This window comes from Rissa tridactyla, chromosome 1 (assembly GCF_028500815.1).
Source record: "Rissa tridactyla isolate bRisTri1 chromosome 1, bRisTri1.patW.cur.20221130, whole genome shotgun sequence".
In the NCBI taxonomy this organism is placed as follows: Eukaryota; Metazoa; Chordata; class Aves; order Charadriiformes; family Laridae; genus Rissa; species Rissa tridactyla.
Window position 1 is genome coordinate 71,136,886 of NC_071466.1, and position 18,521 is coordinate 71,155,406.

General features: G+C 37.0%; 1 protein-coding gene across 4 annotated transcripts in view; it reads left to right on the forward strand.

Moving 5' to 3' along the window:
* Positions 1 to 18,521, forward strand: part of TGFBRAP1 (transforming growth factor beta receptor associated protein 1) — a 43,100-nt gene that overhangs the window by 15,218 nt on the left and 9,361 nt on the right. For all 4 annotated transcript variants that reach the window (XR_008465220.1, XM_054193923.1, XM_054193918.1 and 1 more), the window contains exons 5-11: positions 4,183 to 4,265; positions 10,416 to 10,757; positions 11,726 to 11,783; positions 13,137 to 13,280; positions 14,316 to 14,462; positions 16,021 to 16,180; positions 17,261 to 17,694. Coding sequence is in view for 3 of the 4 variants with exons in the window: in XM_054193923.1 (XP_054049898.1) it covers positions 4,183 to 4,265; positions 10,416 to 10,757; positions 11,726 to 11,783; positions 13,137 to 13,280; positions 14,316 to 14,462; positions 16,021 to 16,180; positions 17,261 to 17,694 (1,368 nt within the window). In the remaining variant the exon portion in view is untranslated. The remainder of the gene's footprint in view (positions 1 to 4,182; positions 4,266 to 10,415; positions 10,758 to 11,725; positions 11,784 to 13,136; positions 13,281 to 14,315; positions 14,463 to 16,020; positions 16,181 to 17,260; positions 17,695 to 18,521) is intronic.

Below are 18,521 nucleotides of genomic sequence, written 5' to 3' on the forward strand. Positions count from 1 at the left end.
GGCTGTATATACGAACTGATAGTAACTAGCTTAAATTGATGGAGTCTCCCACTGACTCATATTAAAATGACTCAACTTGGCTTAGGTGTTGAGACTCTAGTCCAATTTTTCAGAGTTTATCTGTAGTTGAAAATGTAACATGTTCAGCTTGCTTTCTGATGTGCCTCTGATACTTAATGCTGTCATGACAGGTTTGTTACAAGCACATCAGGCTTTCTTTTTCTGTAGTATAGCATAATATAAATTGGATGGGTTCAACCAAATTACATGCCTTACATATGTCTTTTCCAACATTTCTTTGGCATGCTTTAACAGATCACATAGTCACTCCTTTCTAACTCTTGTTTAAGAGAGATCTTCAGATAATAGATATTAAATAGATAGATGGATAATAGGTATCTTCTAAGATAGATAATAGGTATCTTCTGATAGATATATTCAGATATCTATTTTGCAAGCTTTACTGATTCTTGAGTAGCCAACATTTTCAAGGCCTTATTTTGCCATTTTATATGAGCAGGGGCAGAAATGCGTAGGTTTGGCGTTAAGGCACTTGATCCAGCAACTGTAATTTATCCATGCAGAAGAGTGATAGTAATTGTCTGATATATGTAGTATAGTGCCCCATTTTCCACATGCTGCTTTTATTTCTGCAGTTTGCAATGGGTGTTGCCATCTCACATGTGACGTGAACTCAGTCATGGCATTATAGGACAGATCTTGACGACATGGGGTTTTTTCCTGCAGTTCAATACTGCATTGTCATTGCATGCATACACAGGTGCACGCTTTCTCTTTTTTATGTCAGCAGTATTATATCAGCATAAATATATATATATATATTTATATATATATGTATGCTGGTAATACAGAATGATAGTGGGATTGACACAGTAAAGTCCTGTACTCATAATTATTAGTACAGACAATATTTAGTTATTGGAAAGAAGCACATCATGCGTTAGATGCTCTATGCTCTAACCTGTTACTTAATCCATGGTCACTGCAGACTGCAAATTTATTTCTGCCATATTAGATGAAAACTCCTTTGCGCATCAAGAGTTAGTGCTAGGTAAGAAAAGCTAAGCAAAGGTGTTGCAAGGAGATGGCTTTGCTGGATGTAGTTTTTGGTAGAAGAATACAAAGGCCTTTCTACCATGCTACCATGAAATGACTGAATACTACTTATTAATTTTTCAGGACAGCTGAAGTTTGCAGAAATCATGGTTGATGGTAGTGAAGACCTTGGTTAGATTGACACACATCTTGCATAGGTATCTCTCTTTTTTTCTTTTTTTTTTCTTTTTCCCCTCCCTCATTTCTTTTTAGTTTCAAAAAACATTAACTGCACCCAAACCTGATCAAGAGCTGAAGTGACTTTCTAGAAAAAGTCTTTTTGGCAATCTAGTTGGTAATTCTGACCATTTTAGAAAGACTTTTTACTAGCAGTTGAGAGAATTAAGGCTTCAGTATAGCTATCGCAGCTTCAACAGTCATCTTTCTGTCTTCTAACACTTTTGCAGATGCAAATTAATACAAATCATATTTCATGTTTTTGTAGCTAGTTTTTTAGCATGAATTTAGTCAACAATATAGAATTTGCCTAAAGCACTTCAAGTTCTATTGTGGTTCTTCAAAAATGATAGGGGAATACACAGTGCGTTGAGTTTTGACTGGGTGTAACTTAGTACCTTTTAAAAAGAAGTCTGTTGTGCTATTCTGGCAAATGGGTCTGGAAAAGCTCAAGATGTTTTTTCTATCATAAACAAAATTTAACTGTATGTGGTGGGCATATAGGTCTAGCCCATTTTTAAAACCCGGTGAGAAAGAGGAAATACTGAATTTTCCACAGACAGTCTGGTCTGTTGCTTCCATAATCTTTACCATAGGATGTCTTAATGTCTAGTGTTTATCTTGTCAGCTAAAAGTCAACCTGGATGCCCCCTATCCCATCACTGCATCTTTAAAATTTGGGAAAGCATCTGCCTGTAGACATTCTACAGCTTTTTTTGTTGTGTGGCTTTAAGGGACAAGTGAAGATATGGCAACGTTTAAATGAGAAAGTGAATACCACGTAATTAGTTTAAATTTAAAACTGATTCCTTGCATCTATACTTACTTACACTATCGACGAGCTCTTTTCAACTTCTAGTTGAAAAGATTGCTGTACAGACTAAGCTGTACAATTAAAGCAGTATTTTCAGTGTCTTAGATCAACTCAAACATAATTCCAATATCCTAATTCACTAAATATGTAAATATTAGTGGTCACTCCATTGTAAAGATTGAAAACAAACTTTTTAAAAAAAAAAAAAAAAACAACCAACAAATAGACAACTTATTTTGATACTAGTTAGCAGGGTGAGAAATTTTATTATTTCAACCCTCCCTGGGAAGTCTGAGGCCAGATTTTTAAGTTTTTCTGGTGCCACAAGATGCAGAGAGTTGCAGATGGAAATCTTTTACCAACATCCTTAAGAACACCTTAAGACAGGTGTTCATCAGTTCATAGATTAGCATTTATTGATGTAATAATACAATCACAAATCCAAAATATTTTGGATATTTTGGGACTTAATCACTTGAGGTAGTTTTACTTTATTACTGCAATTAAATTCCCTTTTAGCTTTACTTAAGTGTATTTTGAATTAGTACACTTGGATGTAAAGCATAGTAACATTAATATAAAGATGTCATGAAGTATTGTTTGTCTATTTTTATATTGTTATGTTTGTCTGAAAAGGTATGCCAGGTAGCATTTCCCTCTGTTTCTCCTCTCCCCTACACTGAGGAGGCAAGAGAAGTCCCACAACCTTACAAATCAATACGTTTTAATGGCTCGCTAATGATCAAGATTAAGTATTTCCTTAAGATGAACCATTAGTAAAGCATGCACAGACTGAATGGACTTAAGCCAAGCTTTTCTCTTGGTAAATCCACGATCTTTAATCAAGGTGAAAAATCACCAATTAGAATATCAGTCTATCCTACTTGAATTGCTAATGAGTGTCAGGCCTCCTGCCTGGAGTATGTTTCTAATGTATTGCAGATTGTCTGGGTATTTTCATTGAAAAGGGGAGTCTGTTACTAGTAACAACATTCATGTACACTGTTAAACATTAGAGTGCTGTATATTCATGAGAAAGTTGAAGGGAAAAACTGAGGGCATGTGGATGTAGCTAAGTGTATTTGCAAAATACCAGTGTTTTCACAAACGGTGGATGCTTTGCAGAGCACAGGTTAGGTTCCTTGCTTTTAGTAATTCTCTTTTGCCATTGGAAATATTCTGGGCACAAGGGTTTCGTTTAATCTTGTGGTAACTACTTGACCATTCAGATTAAATAAATACCCAACATTTAAAGTAGTTTTGTGTTCTTTTTCTAGTGAACTTCTTGTAAGCTTTTTTCTGTCTAGGCATGACCTTAACAGTAAAACTTCATAACACATATCTTCTCATATGGTTTACTTGTGCTCCTCTTTTTATCTATATTTTTACGTACATTCCATAATGTACTGGATGTTGGAGAAGTTGAACTGCTTTGGAAGTATTTTTGTTAAAAAAAAAAACAAAACCAAAAACACAACAAACAAAAAAGCCAACAAAACAAACCCCAAACTGGCAGTCAGAAATATAGTCATCAGCTAGGGATGAGACTATGAGAATCGACAGCAAGGTCGGCGCAGAAGTGAGGTGAGACGGGGAGAAAGTTGGTTGTGTGTGATCAAGTGGGACCACCCTTGAGTTAAATCATTATTATTTTTTTTTTTTTGTGCCTGGTGAATCATGGGGCACTTCAAAGATGGCCATTGGCTTTCACGCTTGCAAATACCGTGAGCAAAAACTTGAGGCAAGTCAGACTGATCTCAGATAAGTCATTATTTGAATAAGAAAACTTAAACTTGCTATTTGTTGACTTTGCTTTTAGTAAGTCCTTGTGAACAGTGTTGCTTTCACACACTTTTGTGTAAGATACTGAGTCTGGGCAACAGATTCAGTATATTCAGGTACATACAATTTAAAATGTAGAGGATCAAGGCTTTATTTTGCATGTAACTTGACAAGGCTGGTTGAATATCGTATGTTCAGTGTTTTGGGTAGGTAGTTATTGCAGTAGTGACTAGCACTACATAAATAACTCCTTACAAATATAATAAACCTTTTTCCTCCCTTCTCTTTCATAGGTAATGTACAAACGAATCCTGCAGCAAGCAGGTTTTATACAGTTTGCACAGCTTCAGTTCCTTGAAGCAAAAGAACTTTTCAGGTAATTGTGTGACAAGAACTTTATTAATTTATCTTCTTTAAATAAGGAGCTAGTGTTCTTCGTTTTAAAAACTTAGTTGTTTGAGTGTGTTTTGATACAGATGTTAGTTCACTGTGATAAAATGGTTTTGTTGGGGGGTAAAAACAGTAACATTGAAACAACTTTATAACTGCAGAGTTAATGCCACTGCTTTTTTTTGGTATGCTAATATACAGTAGCATTAAGGCTGTAATCCTGTAATCTGAGTGTTGTATATGTGGAGATTTTTTAACTTTATGCCCATGAAGGTCAAAGCTTTATTACTGAGCCTGTGCTGTGATTTCCAGCATGAAAATTGCCTGGTTCTTTTTTCTTTTTTTAAGAAAAAAAGAAAAACTTTTAGCAAAAGTTACAATTTAAAAGTTAGTTTCAATTTAAATATTATTGACACAATTGCACTATTTTTTTGGAGGATGCTGTTAGTGAATTTGTTTTAATACTTGCTCTGCTAGGTCTTTTCCAGAAGACAGATTATTTGTCCTTGAAGTCTGCACTAACCTTCCCGATTTAGCTGTTTCAGCAGTCACTTGTTTACAAATTGACCTTGGTATTCCACATCCATTCAAAAAATGCTGCTTGTTATCTTTACTTTACCTGATAATTTCATTTCTGCTAGCCATGCCTCATTCTGTGATGGGGCACTGTCTAGAGTTAGTGTAATCCATGCTGACCACGTAAAATAACTCTCCATGTTATCTGCTGAAATTCACTTTAAATCAGTTTAGAGTCTATGGAATAGGATTAAGGTTAGACAATTTTCTATATATTTTATGTGTGTACAGTATAGGAAAGAAGTTGTCCTTGGGTTTATGGAAATGTATCAAGGGAAGTAAAGCTTTGGGAATGTTACTACTGATGAGGGACACTGCCATTTTGCCTCCTGCTCACCAGGATAATGGGAGACACTGGGCTTGAATGGGCAGTGTACGCTGAGTGAAGATTAGGGTATGACAGGAACAGCCTAAACAGCATTTAGGGGCAATTTGTTTTGACCACAACCACTGTCTGTATCACCTTGTAATTTTTGGCAAGTGAGCAATTTGCAATCATCTTCCTTCCTGTAATCTTCCAAACACTAGACTGAATTGCTGCTGTGTTGTTTATCTGAAGTAGAAGCACCAGCTGTACAGAGTTAAGAATCCTTTACAACAATTCCACAAAGCCCTTCCATGTGGCTTTCCAATGGACCCTTTTTTCAGTTTTTCCAGTGTGGCCAGCTTTGGTAAAATAGCTTGTTGAGATTATACTGGCTACGAAGTGTCTTCATTGTCTAGGTGTGGTTAGGTGGCCAGACTTGTATAGCTCTGCAGCTGTCTTGACTATGGCTGACACTTCAACTTCTTTCAGCTTTATTCCACCCTGCCTGTCAATAATTCTTTGTGGGGGCTAATGTGGGGGCCCTGCTTTGCTGGTAGTGGCCTGGGGATCTTTTAAAAGCAGTGAAATGGGGAAAATATATCCTGTGGGGAGCTCCAGCACCTTGTGGAAGGAGCCAAGATCAGTTATGCAGCCTCTGTCCAACTAGCAGTCCGTCTGACAAATGAGCTGTAACAAACAGAATTCTGGGAGCTCCTCTGCAGAAAGAAACATGCTTCATGAGAAAACGTGCTGCCCAGGCATGAATTTTGGAGCTGAGTAAGCATCCCGAGGTGTTCCCTCCCTCTAAAAGATGCAGCTCCAGAGTAGAACAACTGTTCATGAAGTCTGTTGGGGGGAGAAAGCAAAGATAAGCTTTCTGTGCTTTTCTTCTGGCCAGCCATACATAAGCTATTCAGAGTATTTTGGTGACTCCAGGGGAAAAAAAAAAAAACTCTCCATGGAATCTAGATTCTCTGATTTTCAGCCCTAGTAAACACACCCAGTTTGAGTAATATCTGTTTGCGTCCCAATATACACTCAAACAGTCTTGGTCATTTTAGACTTACTGATGCTCATAGGAAAAATGGGAAAGGTAACAGCAGTCTATGGAAACACTTCCTCCCATCCCCATGTGTTGCTCTGCAGGGTTTCAAGCTAGTGTTAGTCAGAAATAACTTCATTCCCTTCATGCCAAGGGAAGACTTGGTACCTGTCTGAGAAAAGATGGATTTAGAGTGATACACAGAGTGGTAGCCGTACCTCCAAGAACTTGGTGTGATGTGGGCATACTTCTGGCCAAGTACGAAGTGAGATTGTTTCACCCTCAGAAAATATCTCTTAGTTACAGGCTAGTAGGGAAAATCATTATATTGGACTAAAGGTGTTGTTTTCTTGCATCAGTAATCCTTCTTGGATAACCTTGTCATGATACAGTTATATCTTGTGCTTAACTTGATATTTCTTAAATACTGAAACTTTTAAGAGGAATACTTTCCTGCTAAGTTCCTCTTGATTATACTGATACTTCTGAATACTGAAGAAGGCTGACAAAAGGGAAGGAAGTGGTAGATTTATTGACAACTTTCTTCAGCTGGATCTGTTCATCTTAAACTGAGTGAGCTGTCACAGTGAGGCTTCTTTGGTCTGACACATTCTGTTGTAAGCACGAGCAGAGTTGTGATTGTATTATATAGTTGTGATTTATGTATTACATTTTTGCTATTTCATATTGCTATCATTGGAGGCTTGCATGCAGTTAAACCAAATAGTGGCATTTGGCAGGCCGTTTGCTGAATTCTGAATGTCCTGCCGAGATGTTGGTAGCTGTCACAGTGAAACCATTTCTCTCCAGTGTGTTGGATTATGTCCTTTCACTGGTTAGGTGTTGCTTCCAGTCTGACACACCAGATACTGGAACTTTTCTAAACTTTGCTCTTTTTAACAAATCAAAATGTTAACTCTTTTCACAATGTTGTCTCACCTGGAAAAGGCTATAGAGAGACTTAAAGCTAAAGTCTCTCCTACACTGGAAAGGTTAAAAAATTGCTCATACTTATACTTGGAGACATAAGAAGTAGGACTCTGTGTGAGATTTGCCTCTTAAATGTGTTTCAAGAATATAAGCTTCTATTGCAGCCAGTGGGATCTAGGCAAAACAGCTAAATCATGTCGGCTTCTTTGACGTCTCTGCTATCTGTAAATTCAGGGGTGTGAATTTAGACCTAAGTTTTTTGAAAACTTGTAGATTCTCCCTGTTGTGTTGTTTGTATATATGAAGCCCAAAAAAATCTAATGCAGAATTACTCAAAGGGAAGTTGCCTCTTATCATTGACAAGCTTGACTTAAGAGCCTGTTTTCTACTTCGGGGTAAATTGCTAGCTATATTTTGCTAAACCCAAGGTACTAGAAGCTGAAGACTCAAATGTGTTTTTCAAGGGAGATGAGGTCCTTTGTAACTGCTCCTAAACTGTTTCCTCCAAATGCGATGAAAAAAGCCAAAGCCAAAAGGCATCCACAGATCCCAGGAGCCATAAGCCTTGAGGTAAACATTAACCACTCGTGCAGGTGGGGTCATTGTTTAGTATTTGGTATTCTTCTGAAGTTTGTTCTGGATGATACTGTGCTTTTAAAGGAGGCTGCTTGATTGCTGACTACCATTGCAGTGGGGAGAGCAAAACTGTACAACATGAGTTTGAGTCAGACCTGAGAGAACCACTGGTGATTCACAGCCCAGGGTTTGGGCTAGCCTGAGTTGGAAGCTGGTTTTGCTTCTTCTTTTGGAAACAGATGGTCATTAAGGCCAAACTCCATGAAGTTCAGATGTGAAGTAGCTGACTACTTCCTTATCTAGGAAAAGTTGGATGGTAAGATGAAAAGACGCAGAAACTACTGTAGAAGTTGGAAGTTGTTTTAAAACTTATTAAAAGTGGCATGTTAAATATAGCATTTTTAACTTCTTATCCATCTCCATAGTCATAGTCTACATCTCAGCTTAGGCCATCTCCAAATAGTTGACAGCATAGCCAGCAAGGGAACCAATGTTTATACTTGAATTTCTGCAGATTTATCAACTCTTTGCTTCTGCACTAATTTTGAGTGTACTGTTCGTGTTGTTTAAGTTATAGGTTAGCTTTTGTTCTAAAACAAATAAGTGAAGAACCTTGGAGGGGGAAAAAAATTCTTTCTTTAAATAGGGTTAATTTTCTAGTGTAATACATCTCACATAATATATTTTATCTCATGCTCCTCAAGTCTTAAACTTTCACGAGTAGTTGGGCTAGCTGAAGCTGCAGTTAGATTACTGTAATGAGTTTGTATTGAAACCCCCAATGCTCTTCAAACTGTCAGGTCGCACCACTTGCTGCTACTTGTTTATTCTGCATCTTAAAAAAAAAAAAAAAAAAATCATCTGCTTGTGAGTTCCATCATAATGTAGGTTTAAGAATTTCAAAACCAAATATCAAGTCATAAAAGAGGGATTAAAAGGAAATCTCAACTGCAGAAATCTAAAAGTAAGCATGAACACTTTACTCTTGGTTAGAGGCTGGCCTTTGTAGCGTAGAGGTGTTTCTTAGGCAGTAGGAGCACTGCGTACAAATCAGAAAATCTTGCTATTCAAACCTCTTCTTATGCGAAGGCTTCCCATGTTCAGATTTTTCTTTGTTGTGGCTCCTCTATTTTTTGTGTTGCTCTTCCCATGCTTTGCCGAAACTAGGTTCTGGAACAGGATACTTGCTGCTTTTAAATTTGCTGTTGCTGCTGTCTCCCAGAACTTAATTCTTCTGGTATAGATTGTTGTAGCCAAAGGACAGTATTTACTTTTTTTAAAAGTTCTGAATAGGTGTTGCCACAGTGATGCTTCCTACTAGTTCATATTTCCTAGATGGTTTTGGAACTGTGTCTCTGGCAAGAAGTGAACAATTCAAGGCATGTCCCACTGCTTTACTTCACAACAGTAGGGAAGGGGTGAGCCTACTTGTAAGCATCTTTCACAATTTATTGCCTGCAGAAATCTGCTTTGTCTACTTCCATGGCTATAACTTGTTTCTTCTTGGAATTCTTTCCAGTCAGGGTTGTGAAGGAAAAGTCTTTTTGAGATTGCTGATCACTGGATATATAAGAACTATTTTTTAAAAATTTTATTTGCAACAAAATAGTAACTAAACAGGGTTTCTTTTAGAGAACTGTCAGTTCATTTTGATTTTTTTCAGCAACAACATCTCCTGCATTTCAGGAATGCTTGTCTTTAAAGATGAATTTTGAATAATGACTTTGATAGTGAAATAAAATATAAATCCTGATTTCTTGCTGTTCTTCCAAAGCAAGGCCTGGGAGGAGGAGTGATTCTAGCTGTGAAAACTGGGGAGTTGTTCGCCGTATGTGAAAAAACTTCTCATTTTATTCTTCTGTCACAATACACATTCTTCAAATGCTTGAAAAATTTCTTCAATCTAAGCTGAAAGAAAAAATGTCTTGTGTAATGTATTGATCTTACAACTTGCTCCTGGATAAAGTATAGATGCTCTTCACATATGAAGTGGAAGAACCGTCCATAGTATCCAACATAGATGTACACCCAAGACCTATGTCTGTACAATAGACTACTACTTATTGTTTAGATGGACACATATTCAGTATACACAGTTTGTTTTCAGAACCTCCTTAAGAAATGAGCCAAAGGAGGTATTTGGTGCATTTCAGGGTTGGGGAAAAACGTTTTCATCATCCAAATAAGTGTTCTGAAAGCTTTAGCGTTCTACAGGAAGTTGCTGTTTTCTACAGTATTAGACTGGCACAGTCTTAATGGCTTGCCTGAAAGGGTTCACTCGCTCCATTTTTTTACCTCCATCAGAAGAGTAGCTCCCATAATGCATGGATGAAGTCTAGGACAGTCCTAGGAACTGCAGTGAGGCTATTCAGCTGATTTTTGTATAAGCCACAGAACAAGCTGTGGGATGTCAAAAGCAAAAGGCTGGCCAGTCTCCAAGTTCTCAGAGCTTTCAATGTCTATAGGAGGAAAAAGAATGATAAACAAGTTTGGATAGAAATAGCAAAAAAAAAAAAATAATCCAGATTTGTTCTGAATATATTTTCTCCAGCATGGAACTAGGCAATAACTTCCAGAAACTGACAACCCGTTAGTTTCCTGACTCTAAGCATATGTGAGCACACATTCCCAGTATGTTATTTTTTTGTGCCTATGTATACTTTTTCTTTCTTTTTGCTTCATCTAGTTTGACACTGTAATTGCAGAAGCGGCCAGCTTGATGTCCGGGAGCTGATCTCTCTCTACCCCTTCCTGTTGCCTACTTCCTCTTCATTTATACGGTCTCATCCCCCTCTGCATGAGTACGCGGACTTAAACCAGCTGACCCAAGGGGACCAGGAGAAGATGACAAAGTGCAAACGATTCCTCATGAGTTACTTGAATGAAGTCCGCAGCACTGAGGTCGCGAATGGCTACAAGGAAGATATTGACACGGCTTTACTCAAGCTCTATGCCGAGGCAAATCATGAAAGTCTGCTGGATCTGCTGGTTTCAGAGAACTTTTGTCTTTTAACAGATAGCGCCGCCTGGCTGGAAAAACACAAAAAGTGAGTGGATTTTTTGAGTATTGCACCTTTGAGACCAGAGGGAAAATTGTCTTAAATACACTTGGCTTCTAGAGCAGTGTGTTCAAATCCTTGTAGTTTCTGTGCTTTCAGGTCCAAAAGACAACTTGGCCTGACTTGTAACTTAAAAATGTTGTTGAAAAGGTATTAATTGACAGTCTGAGGTAAAGGAAATGCATTCTGTCTTATGCTGGTAAATACAGAGTTCTTCCTGAAAGTTTCTGTGTCCAACACAAAAAATAAAGTATTGGTACAGATTTTTGGGGGGGGGGAAAAAAGACCATGATTTATTTGCCCTTGTGACAATGTGAGAGTTGAATGGACACCGTAGTGGTATTCAGACAGAATGAAAAGATGCCTTAAAGCATGTACTATCTTAGGTAGAAGCTATTAACTTCAGAGCCACTTAAGTGGCTTTAAAATTGTAGTTGCTTATTTAGGCTGTATTTTTATTACAGTACACAAAAACCCCTCTGTAATGGCATTGTACAGAACTCTTCCTTGCCTGACTTGATTTCATGCTGCAGTAAAGAAAGAAATGTTTTTGACAGTAAAACAGAGTTTTAAGTAGAATCATCATAAAAATTTGATTTAATGATACCTGATTAACTATTGGAGGAATATTTCTTATTTTAAGCTGTGTGTTAAGTCTGTATATAAAATTCAACGAGTGGCATGGGATTCATCTCTAATGTGACACGTACTTTGTTTAAGTTGGATCTAGTAACTAGAAACTGCCTTAGAGACAGGAAAGACACAGATATGTTTCTAGGACAGAACTTCTCTCCTATGATTCTGAAAAAGAGCCTACAGACATTTGTTCTAGTGTAGATATGGCTGTCTACATGTTACTATAAGCAATTATTTGTTGTATTCTGTGCTAATCAAACCATAATGAAATTGATAGGAAAGATCTAGCGATTTTAATATTATTTTCTCTTTCTATACAGGTATTTTGCTCTTGGTCTCCTGTATCACTACAATGGTCAGGATGCTGCAGCACTTCAGGTTAGAATAAAGCTTTTAATATCACCTGCAAACGATTCCAAAATACCAGTTTACCTCTGAGATAAATATCTGAGGTGCAAATTTATCTGTTTGAAAAGTGGTGATGTGTATATATAGGAAAAACTTGTGCTAAGACTTCTTTGAATAAATTAACATGCTGGATGTGAAAAACCTGAAGAGCTTAGTGAAGATGAGCTATTTAGATGCTTGTATGCTATTTTTTAATCAAAACTGTGCGTAACAGAACGTATGTTTGTACTTTTAAAAGATGGACAGGAGTGCTAAAATGATCAGGAGATCACTTTAAAAGTTCGAGAGACTTCAGGAACAGATCTTGTGCTAATTAGTCTGTATACACACAGCAAAGCAGTATTGTAATCTCATGGCAGACACTGACAGCAACCGAGAGTTTATTTCCTTATCTGATGGTGGACAGTGAACACATTCTGCAAGATCTGTGGGTTTCAGTTGGGTTAGTTAATCCCTTTGGGGACCCCCCGCTTCTGATGTCACCAAGACTAGCAGTGGTCTGTAGACTGCAGACTATATGATTATATTATTCCTGTCCGCAAAGCTTCATGTAGAAAAATTAGCATGTTCTTAATCACTAAATAGCATGTAAGTCTCAGACCATATCCAATACCTGAAGTAGTTTGCTGTACTGTGTGCCTTTTTGAGTACGTTAATCACAGTAACACTGTTGAATGCATTCAGGTCAGTTACGTAAAAAGTAATTTCCCAAGCAGAAAACCAGTGAGGACAACAAAAGCAGTATGTACCTTTGTCATGTGCAAGATATTTTTCTTTGTTTCAAGGAACAAGGTTTATTGCTAAACTGGTCTGCCAGATATGGCACCTTTTAATCCCAATTACAATTTATATAAAAATAATTTCACATGGTACTCTTAAGTTCTTCAGGCAAAATGAAAGAGCTGCAAAAAAATCAGGTTTTCTTCTAACTTGTTTATATCATTTGCTTTTAATCTTGCATGCACAGAACACATGAAAACTATACCATGCACTGCAAAAAAAGGACTTTCATCAACAGCATTCTTTGTGATTAGCGTACCTCCTCCTGAAGTATTTGGCCAGTCGCTCTCAGAGTGCGAGAACCCACATGATACAGAGTCTGAATTAGTTGAATATGGCAGGTGCAAGAAAAGCCTATGATGGAGAGGAAGCATGAATTTAGTGACCAGTGAGATCCCTTGCAATTGCAGGTCCTGAGAGCTCTTTCTAATTCTGCAAGTATCAATGACTAATACTAAGTGTTGTAGTAGCTCATGTAAATTTTGAGTTGGAAGAGCATGAACGTGTTTTAAGCACTTTAATCTTTGTGTGGTTTTGTTGCAGTTATGGGTGAAAATAGTTGATGGAGACATTCAAGATTCTACACGTTCAGATCTCTATGAATATATAGTAGACTTCCTTATATTCTGCTCAGACCAAGATCTAGTGTGGAAATACTCTGAATGGGTTTTACAGAAAAATGAAGAGGTTTGTGATCGGTGTACTTTTCCAAGAACATCATAAATATAAAGTATTTCCCTGCAGTGGTGTTTGGTTGTTCATTAATGTTGTTCCATTTTGATTAACTAAGTGGACCGTTTTTGCAGAATATTTTAATGCCAGTTAACTAGTGATCAACCGAAGAAAACTTCCAGGTTTTTCAGTTCTTTAAAGTCCCTCTGTTAAAAAGTGCTAGTGAAAAAGTGCTTCTGAAAACAAAGTTTAGGTCATTCTGTACAATGAAAGATACAACATGTGTTTTGGTTTTCTTCATACTAAGCAAGATAATGTTCAGATCTTAAAAAAAGCTTACTGTTGCTACTATTTCTTTTTTAAAAGGATTCCAGGGTTGGGTGATATCTGTATGCTAGGATGTGGAATAAATAGCCTTCGTTCAAGACAAAACTTCATCGCTAGAATTAACTTAATCCACAAGAATTAAAAAAAAAAAAAAAAAAAAAAAAAAAAAAAAAAATTTTGTAGCAACCATTAATGTGGTGTGCCGTGAAATGGGATGCTTTACACTGTATCAGACGGTCTGTGCTATTGGAGTTTGTCACTGCCTAATTTGTATTAATTTAAAGCTTGGTTATTACATGCAATGACAGATTTCTAAGTTTTTGTTTTGGTCGTTATAGAAGTCTCTTAAATGAGATGATATACAGAGCGATAAGGCTGTAAACATTCTGATCTCTAACTTACACTTTCTTGCTGCAAAGGGCTGAAGTATCTTGTTCTGCTGTCATGCAGATCTTTTTGTGGAGGTTGTGGCTCCACAAGAACACAAGGTTTGTAGGCTGGACAATGTATAAACTACAAATTGGGGTGATGGAGATAGGAATGAGTGAGATCACGGTAAGCACTGAGTAGTGTAATCTTAGTGGTGTTGAGCAGTGTTTTGTGGTGTTTATCTTCCTGAATACTGTACTAACTAATCTGATAGTGCTACTAAATAAGTATTTAAAATAAAAATGTAATAAAATGGTTGCCACTGAGTTCCTAAATGCAATTAACTCTTTCTAGGTTGGCGTACAGATATTCACCAAAAGGCCTTTGGAAGAACAGGAGAAAAATAACATTAATCCAGATGATATCATCAGTTGCCTTAACAAATATCCTAAAGCACGTGTTAAATACCTAGAACATCTAGTGTTGGAAAGAAAAATAGAGGTGAGTCCTACAAGAATACTAAAAATAGGCCTAGGATTCAGAATGTGGACTATGATGAACAACTCTGAAAAAAGCCAAGGTCTAGAACATAACTTAAAGGCTTTCAGATGTACTCAGAGTAGTGAAGGGGTGGTTTTAAGATTAAAGCAGAAGATGAGGAGCAGATATCTGCATTATTTTAAACTTTTCAACTCTTGTGATAGCAAGACAGTTGCTTACTCCCCTCAGAGTTTTGTGGGGTTTCTTTTACATCTGATTATTGCATGCTTTTCTGTTTCACTGGTGAGGCTTAAATCTGTCTGGTAAGATTATAGAAAACTGGTTAAGCAAGTGCTAATCCTGTTGCACTGTGGCAGCTACTAAAATTGCTAATTCAGTGTTTTACAAGTAGGTATGTTTTATTCTGTCCTTCTGGAGAGATTTGAGCAATTAATGATAGAATTAAATTATATACCTCTTGCTGTAGAATTCCAAACCACTCTAGATGTTCACAAGTCATAAATGACAGTGTATTCTACCCTTGCGTTTTCAAGCATAATACAGAAGCAGCCAAACATTATCATACTTGGATATGAGTTATTTTAAGCACAGGAGAAGTTACTTTAACCTGCAAATAAATGAATATTGAAAGAACTCAGTAGATCTGCTGACCAGTTCACTAATTTACGTTCTTCGAATACACATGCTAGATCAATGGTTTCTCTCTGTCGTTATTGCAAATACATCAAGGTGTGTGACACCATAACAGAATACTATTCTAGTTTCTGATCTCATTAACATTTTCAAACCAACTTTTTGAGTTAAGCATAGTGCCTTGTAGAATACTTGTAACAAAAATAATGTATAATTAAATCTGCCCTACCTGCTAGTAAAAGCTGGATTATAAATTGATTTGCTCTTTAGAAACTACTAGATTATTGTAAATGCTTTAGTGAGAGTGTTTCAAACAGTCAAATCATCAACTTGTTTTGATGAATATTGGATAGTGGATAACAGAAAAAGCACTTGCCTTCAGAGTGCCTGTCGGCCTTTGGTGGCTTTCTCAAATTTTATTGCAGAAATAGGAAAGGTCAAAGAACATACCTGAATATGAAGTAGAATGAATTAGATAAAAATTACTCATTTTACAAGGGAAATGAAAGGAGAGGACACAGTGGGGATCATACTTGTATTCAAAGGAGAGAGATCTGCTTTACTGCATTGACTTTCATTAGGTGAACTTTCAAAAGGAAATGATTTTTGCACAAGAAAAAATATTTCTAGTTCTTGCTTATTTAAGGTAAAGAGGGGTTCAGAAATAAGATGTTTCATATTTACATTTTGGAAATATCTGTATTAATGAAATAGAGAATACCATATGATAGGTATAGTATATCTTGTGAAGTTGGTCTGAATAAGTTGTCTATCTGCATGAACAAAAGACTTTCTAATTAATTTGAATTAGATAAATGAATTTAAACACATTTCTATGTAATTATGTAAATATTCATCACTGTTCTTGCTGGGGAGAAGGGGTTATCTTTGTAAACTGATCTAACGTTGTTCTTTTCCTCTGTAGAAAGAAAAGTACCATACTCATCTAGCTGTCTTGTACTTGGAGGCAATACTTCAGCTAAAATCTGTGACCGCGGATAAGTGTACGGAAACAACTGAACTGCTGTTGAAACTACGCAATCTTCTTCAGAAATCTGATCTTTACAGAATTCACTTTATTTTGGGTAAGATGCATGTTGTCTATTACAAATGCTGTATGCCATTTCCAGCAGGAAACAACCAAAAAAAGGCTTCATAAGGATAGAAAACTAAAAGATCTGAGGTTTCTAGGTGTATTTGGTTGATAAGCTTACCATCTGTATTTCTAACACACGCAAGTCAATTTAAAAAGCGTATTTGTTAGTGTTGTCTTCGCTCATGAGGTACAGTGGTATGTTTGCCACTGCAGCAAAGACAGAATACTGTAATTAGCTAGAAAAAATATCTTCATACAATTGTCTCCTTAATTTATAGTCAGTTTCAATTTAATGATGAGCATTTAACTTGTGACAGTCGTTTGCAAAGGGAAGAGTTACAAGTTTATTTGTTAAGCAGTCTGTTTTCTCAGTGAACTGAAGTGAAGCTTTGAGGAATCTGAGTACCAAGGACTTGTTTGTTGTCCGTAACACACTCTCACCCCGAAAGCTGGGGTTCATGCTAAGCAAAAATATGAGCATTGGGCCTATGCCCGATCTTTATCACCTTTATAATCAGTAGAGGATTTTCTACTTTATCTTGAAATACCAAATGAACTTGCCATTCCTTCTGCCTGTTGCCGACACTTTAAACTTACAGACTGGGTTAAGGGTTTGTAGTGCCCTTTTCTTAAAGGGAAATACTGTTTGATCTTTAGTGTCTTCTACGGGCTTCAAACTATTCTGTAATTTTCTGTAATACTGGGAGAAGCAGAGGTTAAAAATATTGCAGCTTCATCTTACAGTTTATCATACATGGTAGCAGTGTGCGCAGAAACATGCAAGACTGACATGCTAGAATTTAAGATTGTCAGTGATGCTGGTTTTATCACCTGTTATTCAGTAATCTCTTTTTTCTTTTTTTTTTTTTTGTGGTGCATTTTTGTTGGAGATGTGTTTCCATACATCTAGGCATTCTTGTACTTAAAAATATCTGTCCTCTTTATAGCTGCCAGCACCCCTGCAAAAGTAGCAGGAGTTGAATTCTTTGGGCTTGTTTGCATTGATGCTGTGAGAGCAAGTAGTTGTCTTCTCCACTAAGCAAATATTGCATTATTTCTCATTTAACAGACAAAATCCAGGGCACAGACCTTCATATGGAAAGTGCAATTTTATATGGAAAACTAGAAGAACATGAGAAGGCTTTGCATATCCTTGTCCATGAGTTAAAGGACTTCCATGCTGCTGAAGAATACTGTATATGGAACTCTGAGAACAGAGACATGCAGTACAGACGGAGGCTTTTCCATATGCTGCTGTCAGTGTATCTAAATCCAGGCGCTCCGGATTGTGCACTAGTCATGGCTGCTGTGGATCTCTTGAATAACCATGCTGCTGAGTTTGATGCGGCTGTAGTTTTGCAGCTAGTGCCTGACAGCTGGTCAGTGCAGCTCCTCTCCCCGTTCCTGGCTGGAGCAGTGAGGCAAAGCATTCATACAAAAAGAATGACGCAGGTTGCACTTGGGTTAGCACAAGCTGAAAACTTAATCTACAAATACGAGAAGGTAGGTTGGTTGGTTGTTGATTGTTTTTTATTTTAAATAGAGGCAATTTGAAGCTTTACAGTTACATCCTTTGATATATTATAATCAAAAGAAATTTGAAGAATTAGGACAAAGTTGTCTTCTATGTCCTTGGCAATTTTACTTGCTGCTTTTATTAAGTTTTTGCCATGGTTGCTAGATTCAAACTTCCCTTTTCCTGTAAAACAAAAGGGAAGGTGGGGGCCTCGAAACAGGAACAACTTTGGTGAATGCCTGGGCTGACTGAAAGTGAATCTGGGATTTACAGATTAATGAAGTTCTTGCAGAAACTTTAACAAATGTGACTTAGCATTTTTTCACTATGATTGAGATCTGTCAGAATTTGCAAAAAAGTTTACCCAGCACTTAGTATTAATTGAAGCTTGTTAGTAGCTTTTGTCAGTGGTAAATTCACTTGTGAAGCTTTCTTCTATTCCTAGATAGACCTCTGTTGCTTAAAGGTCCCAGCAGATTCTTAAATCTGTTTAGTTCTAACAACAGTATATCCAGCAGAACCCATCTGAAATAAAAATGCATCAGTGCTCAGTTTGCTGTGGAGTTGTCCTGTGACCTTGTTTAGGAAGTTGCATCGGATTTTTAGCATTAAATGTGTAAGTGCTTTTCTTTATTAAACAAAGGAGAGGAAAAAAAAAAAGGCAGTACTTAAGAAGCAGCATGAATATGAATGTGGAAATTGAATTCAAGTTAAATAGTTCAGGCTATTCCTACTACCTCTGTCATTGACCAGGTTTGTCCGTTTTATATGGTTGAAATTGTATGCCTCATAATTTCCCTTCCTTTCTTCCTAG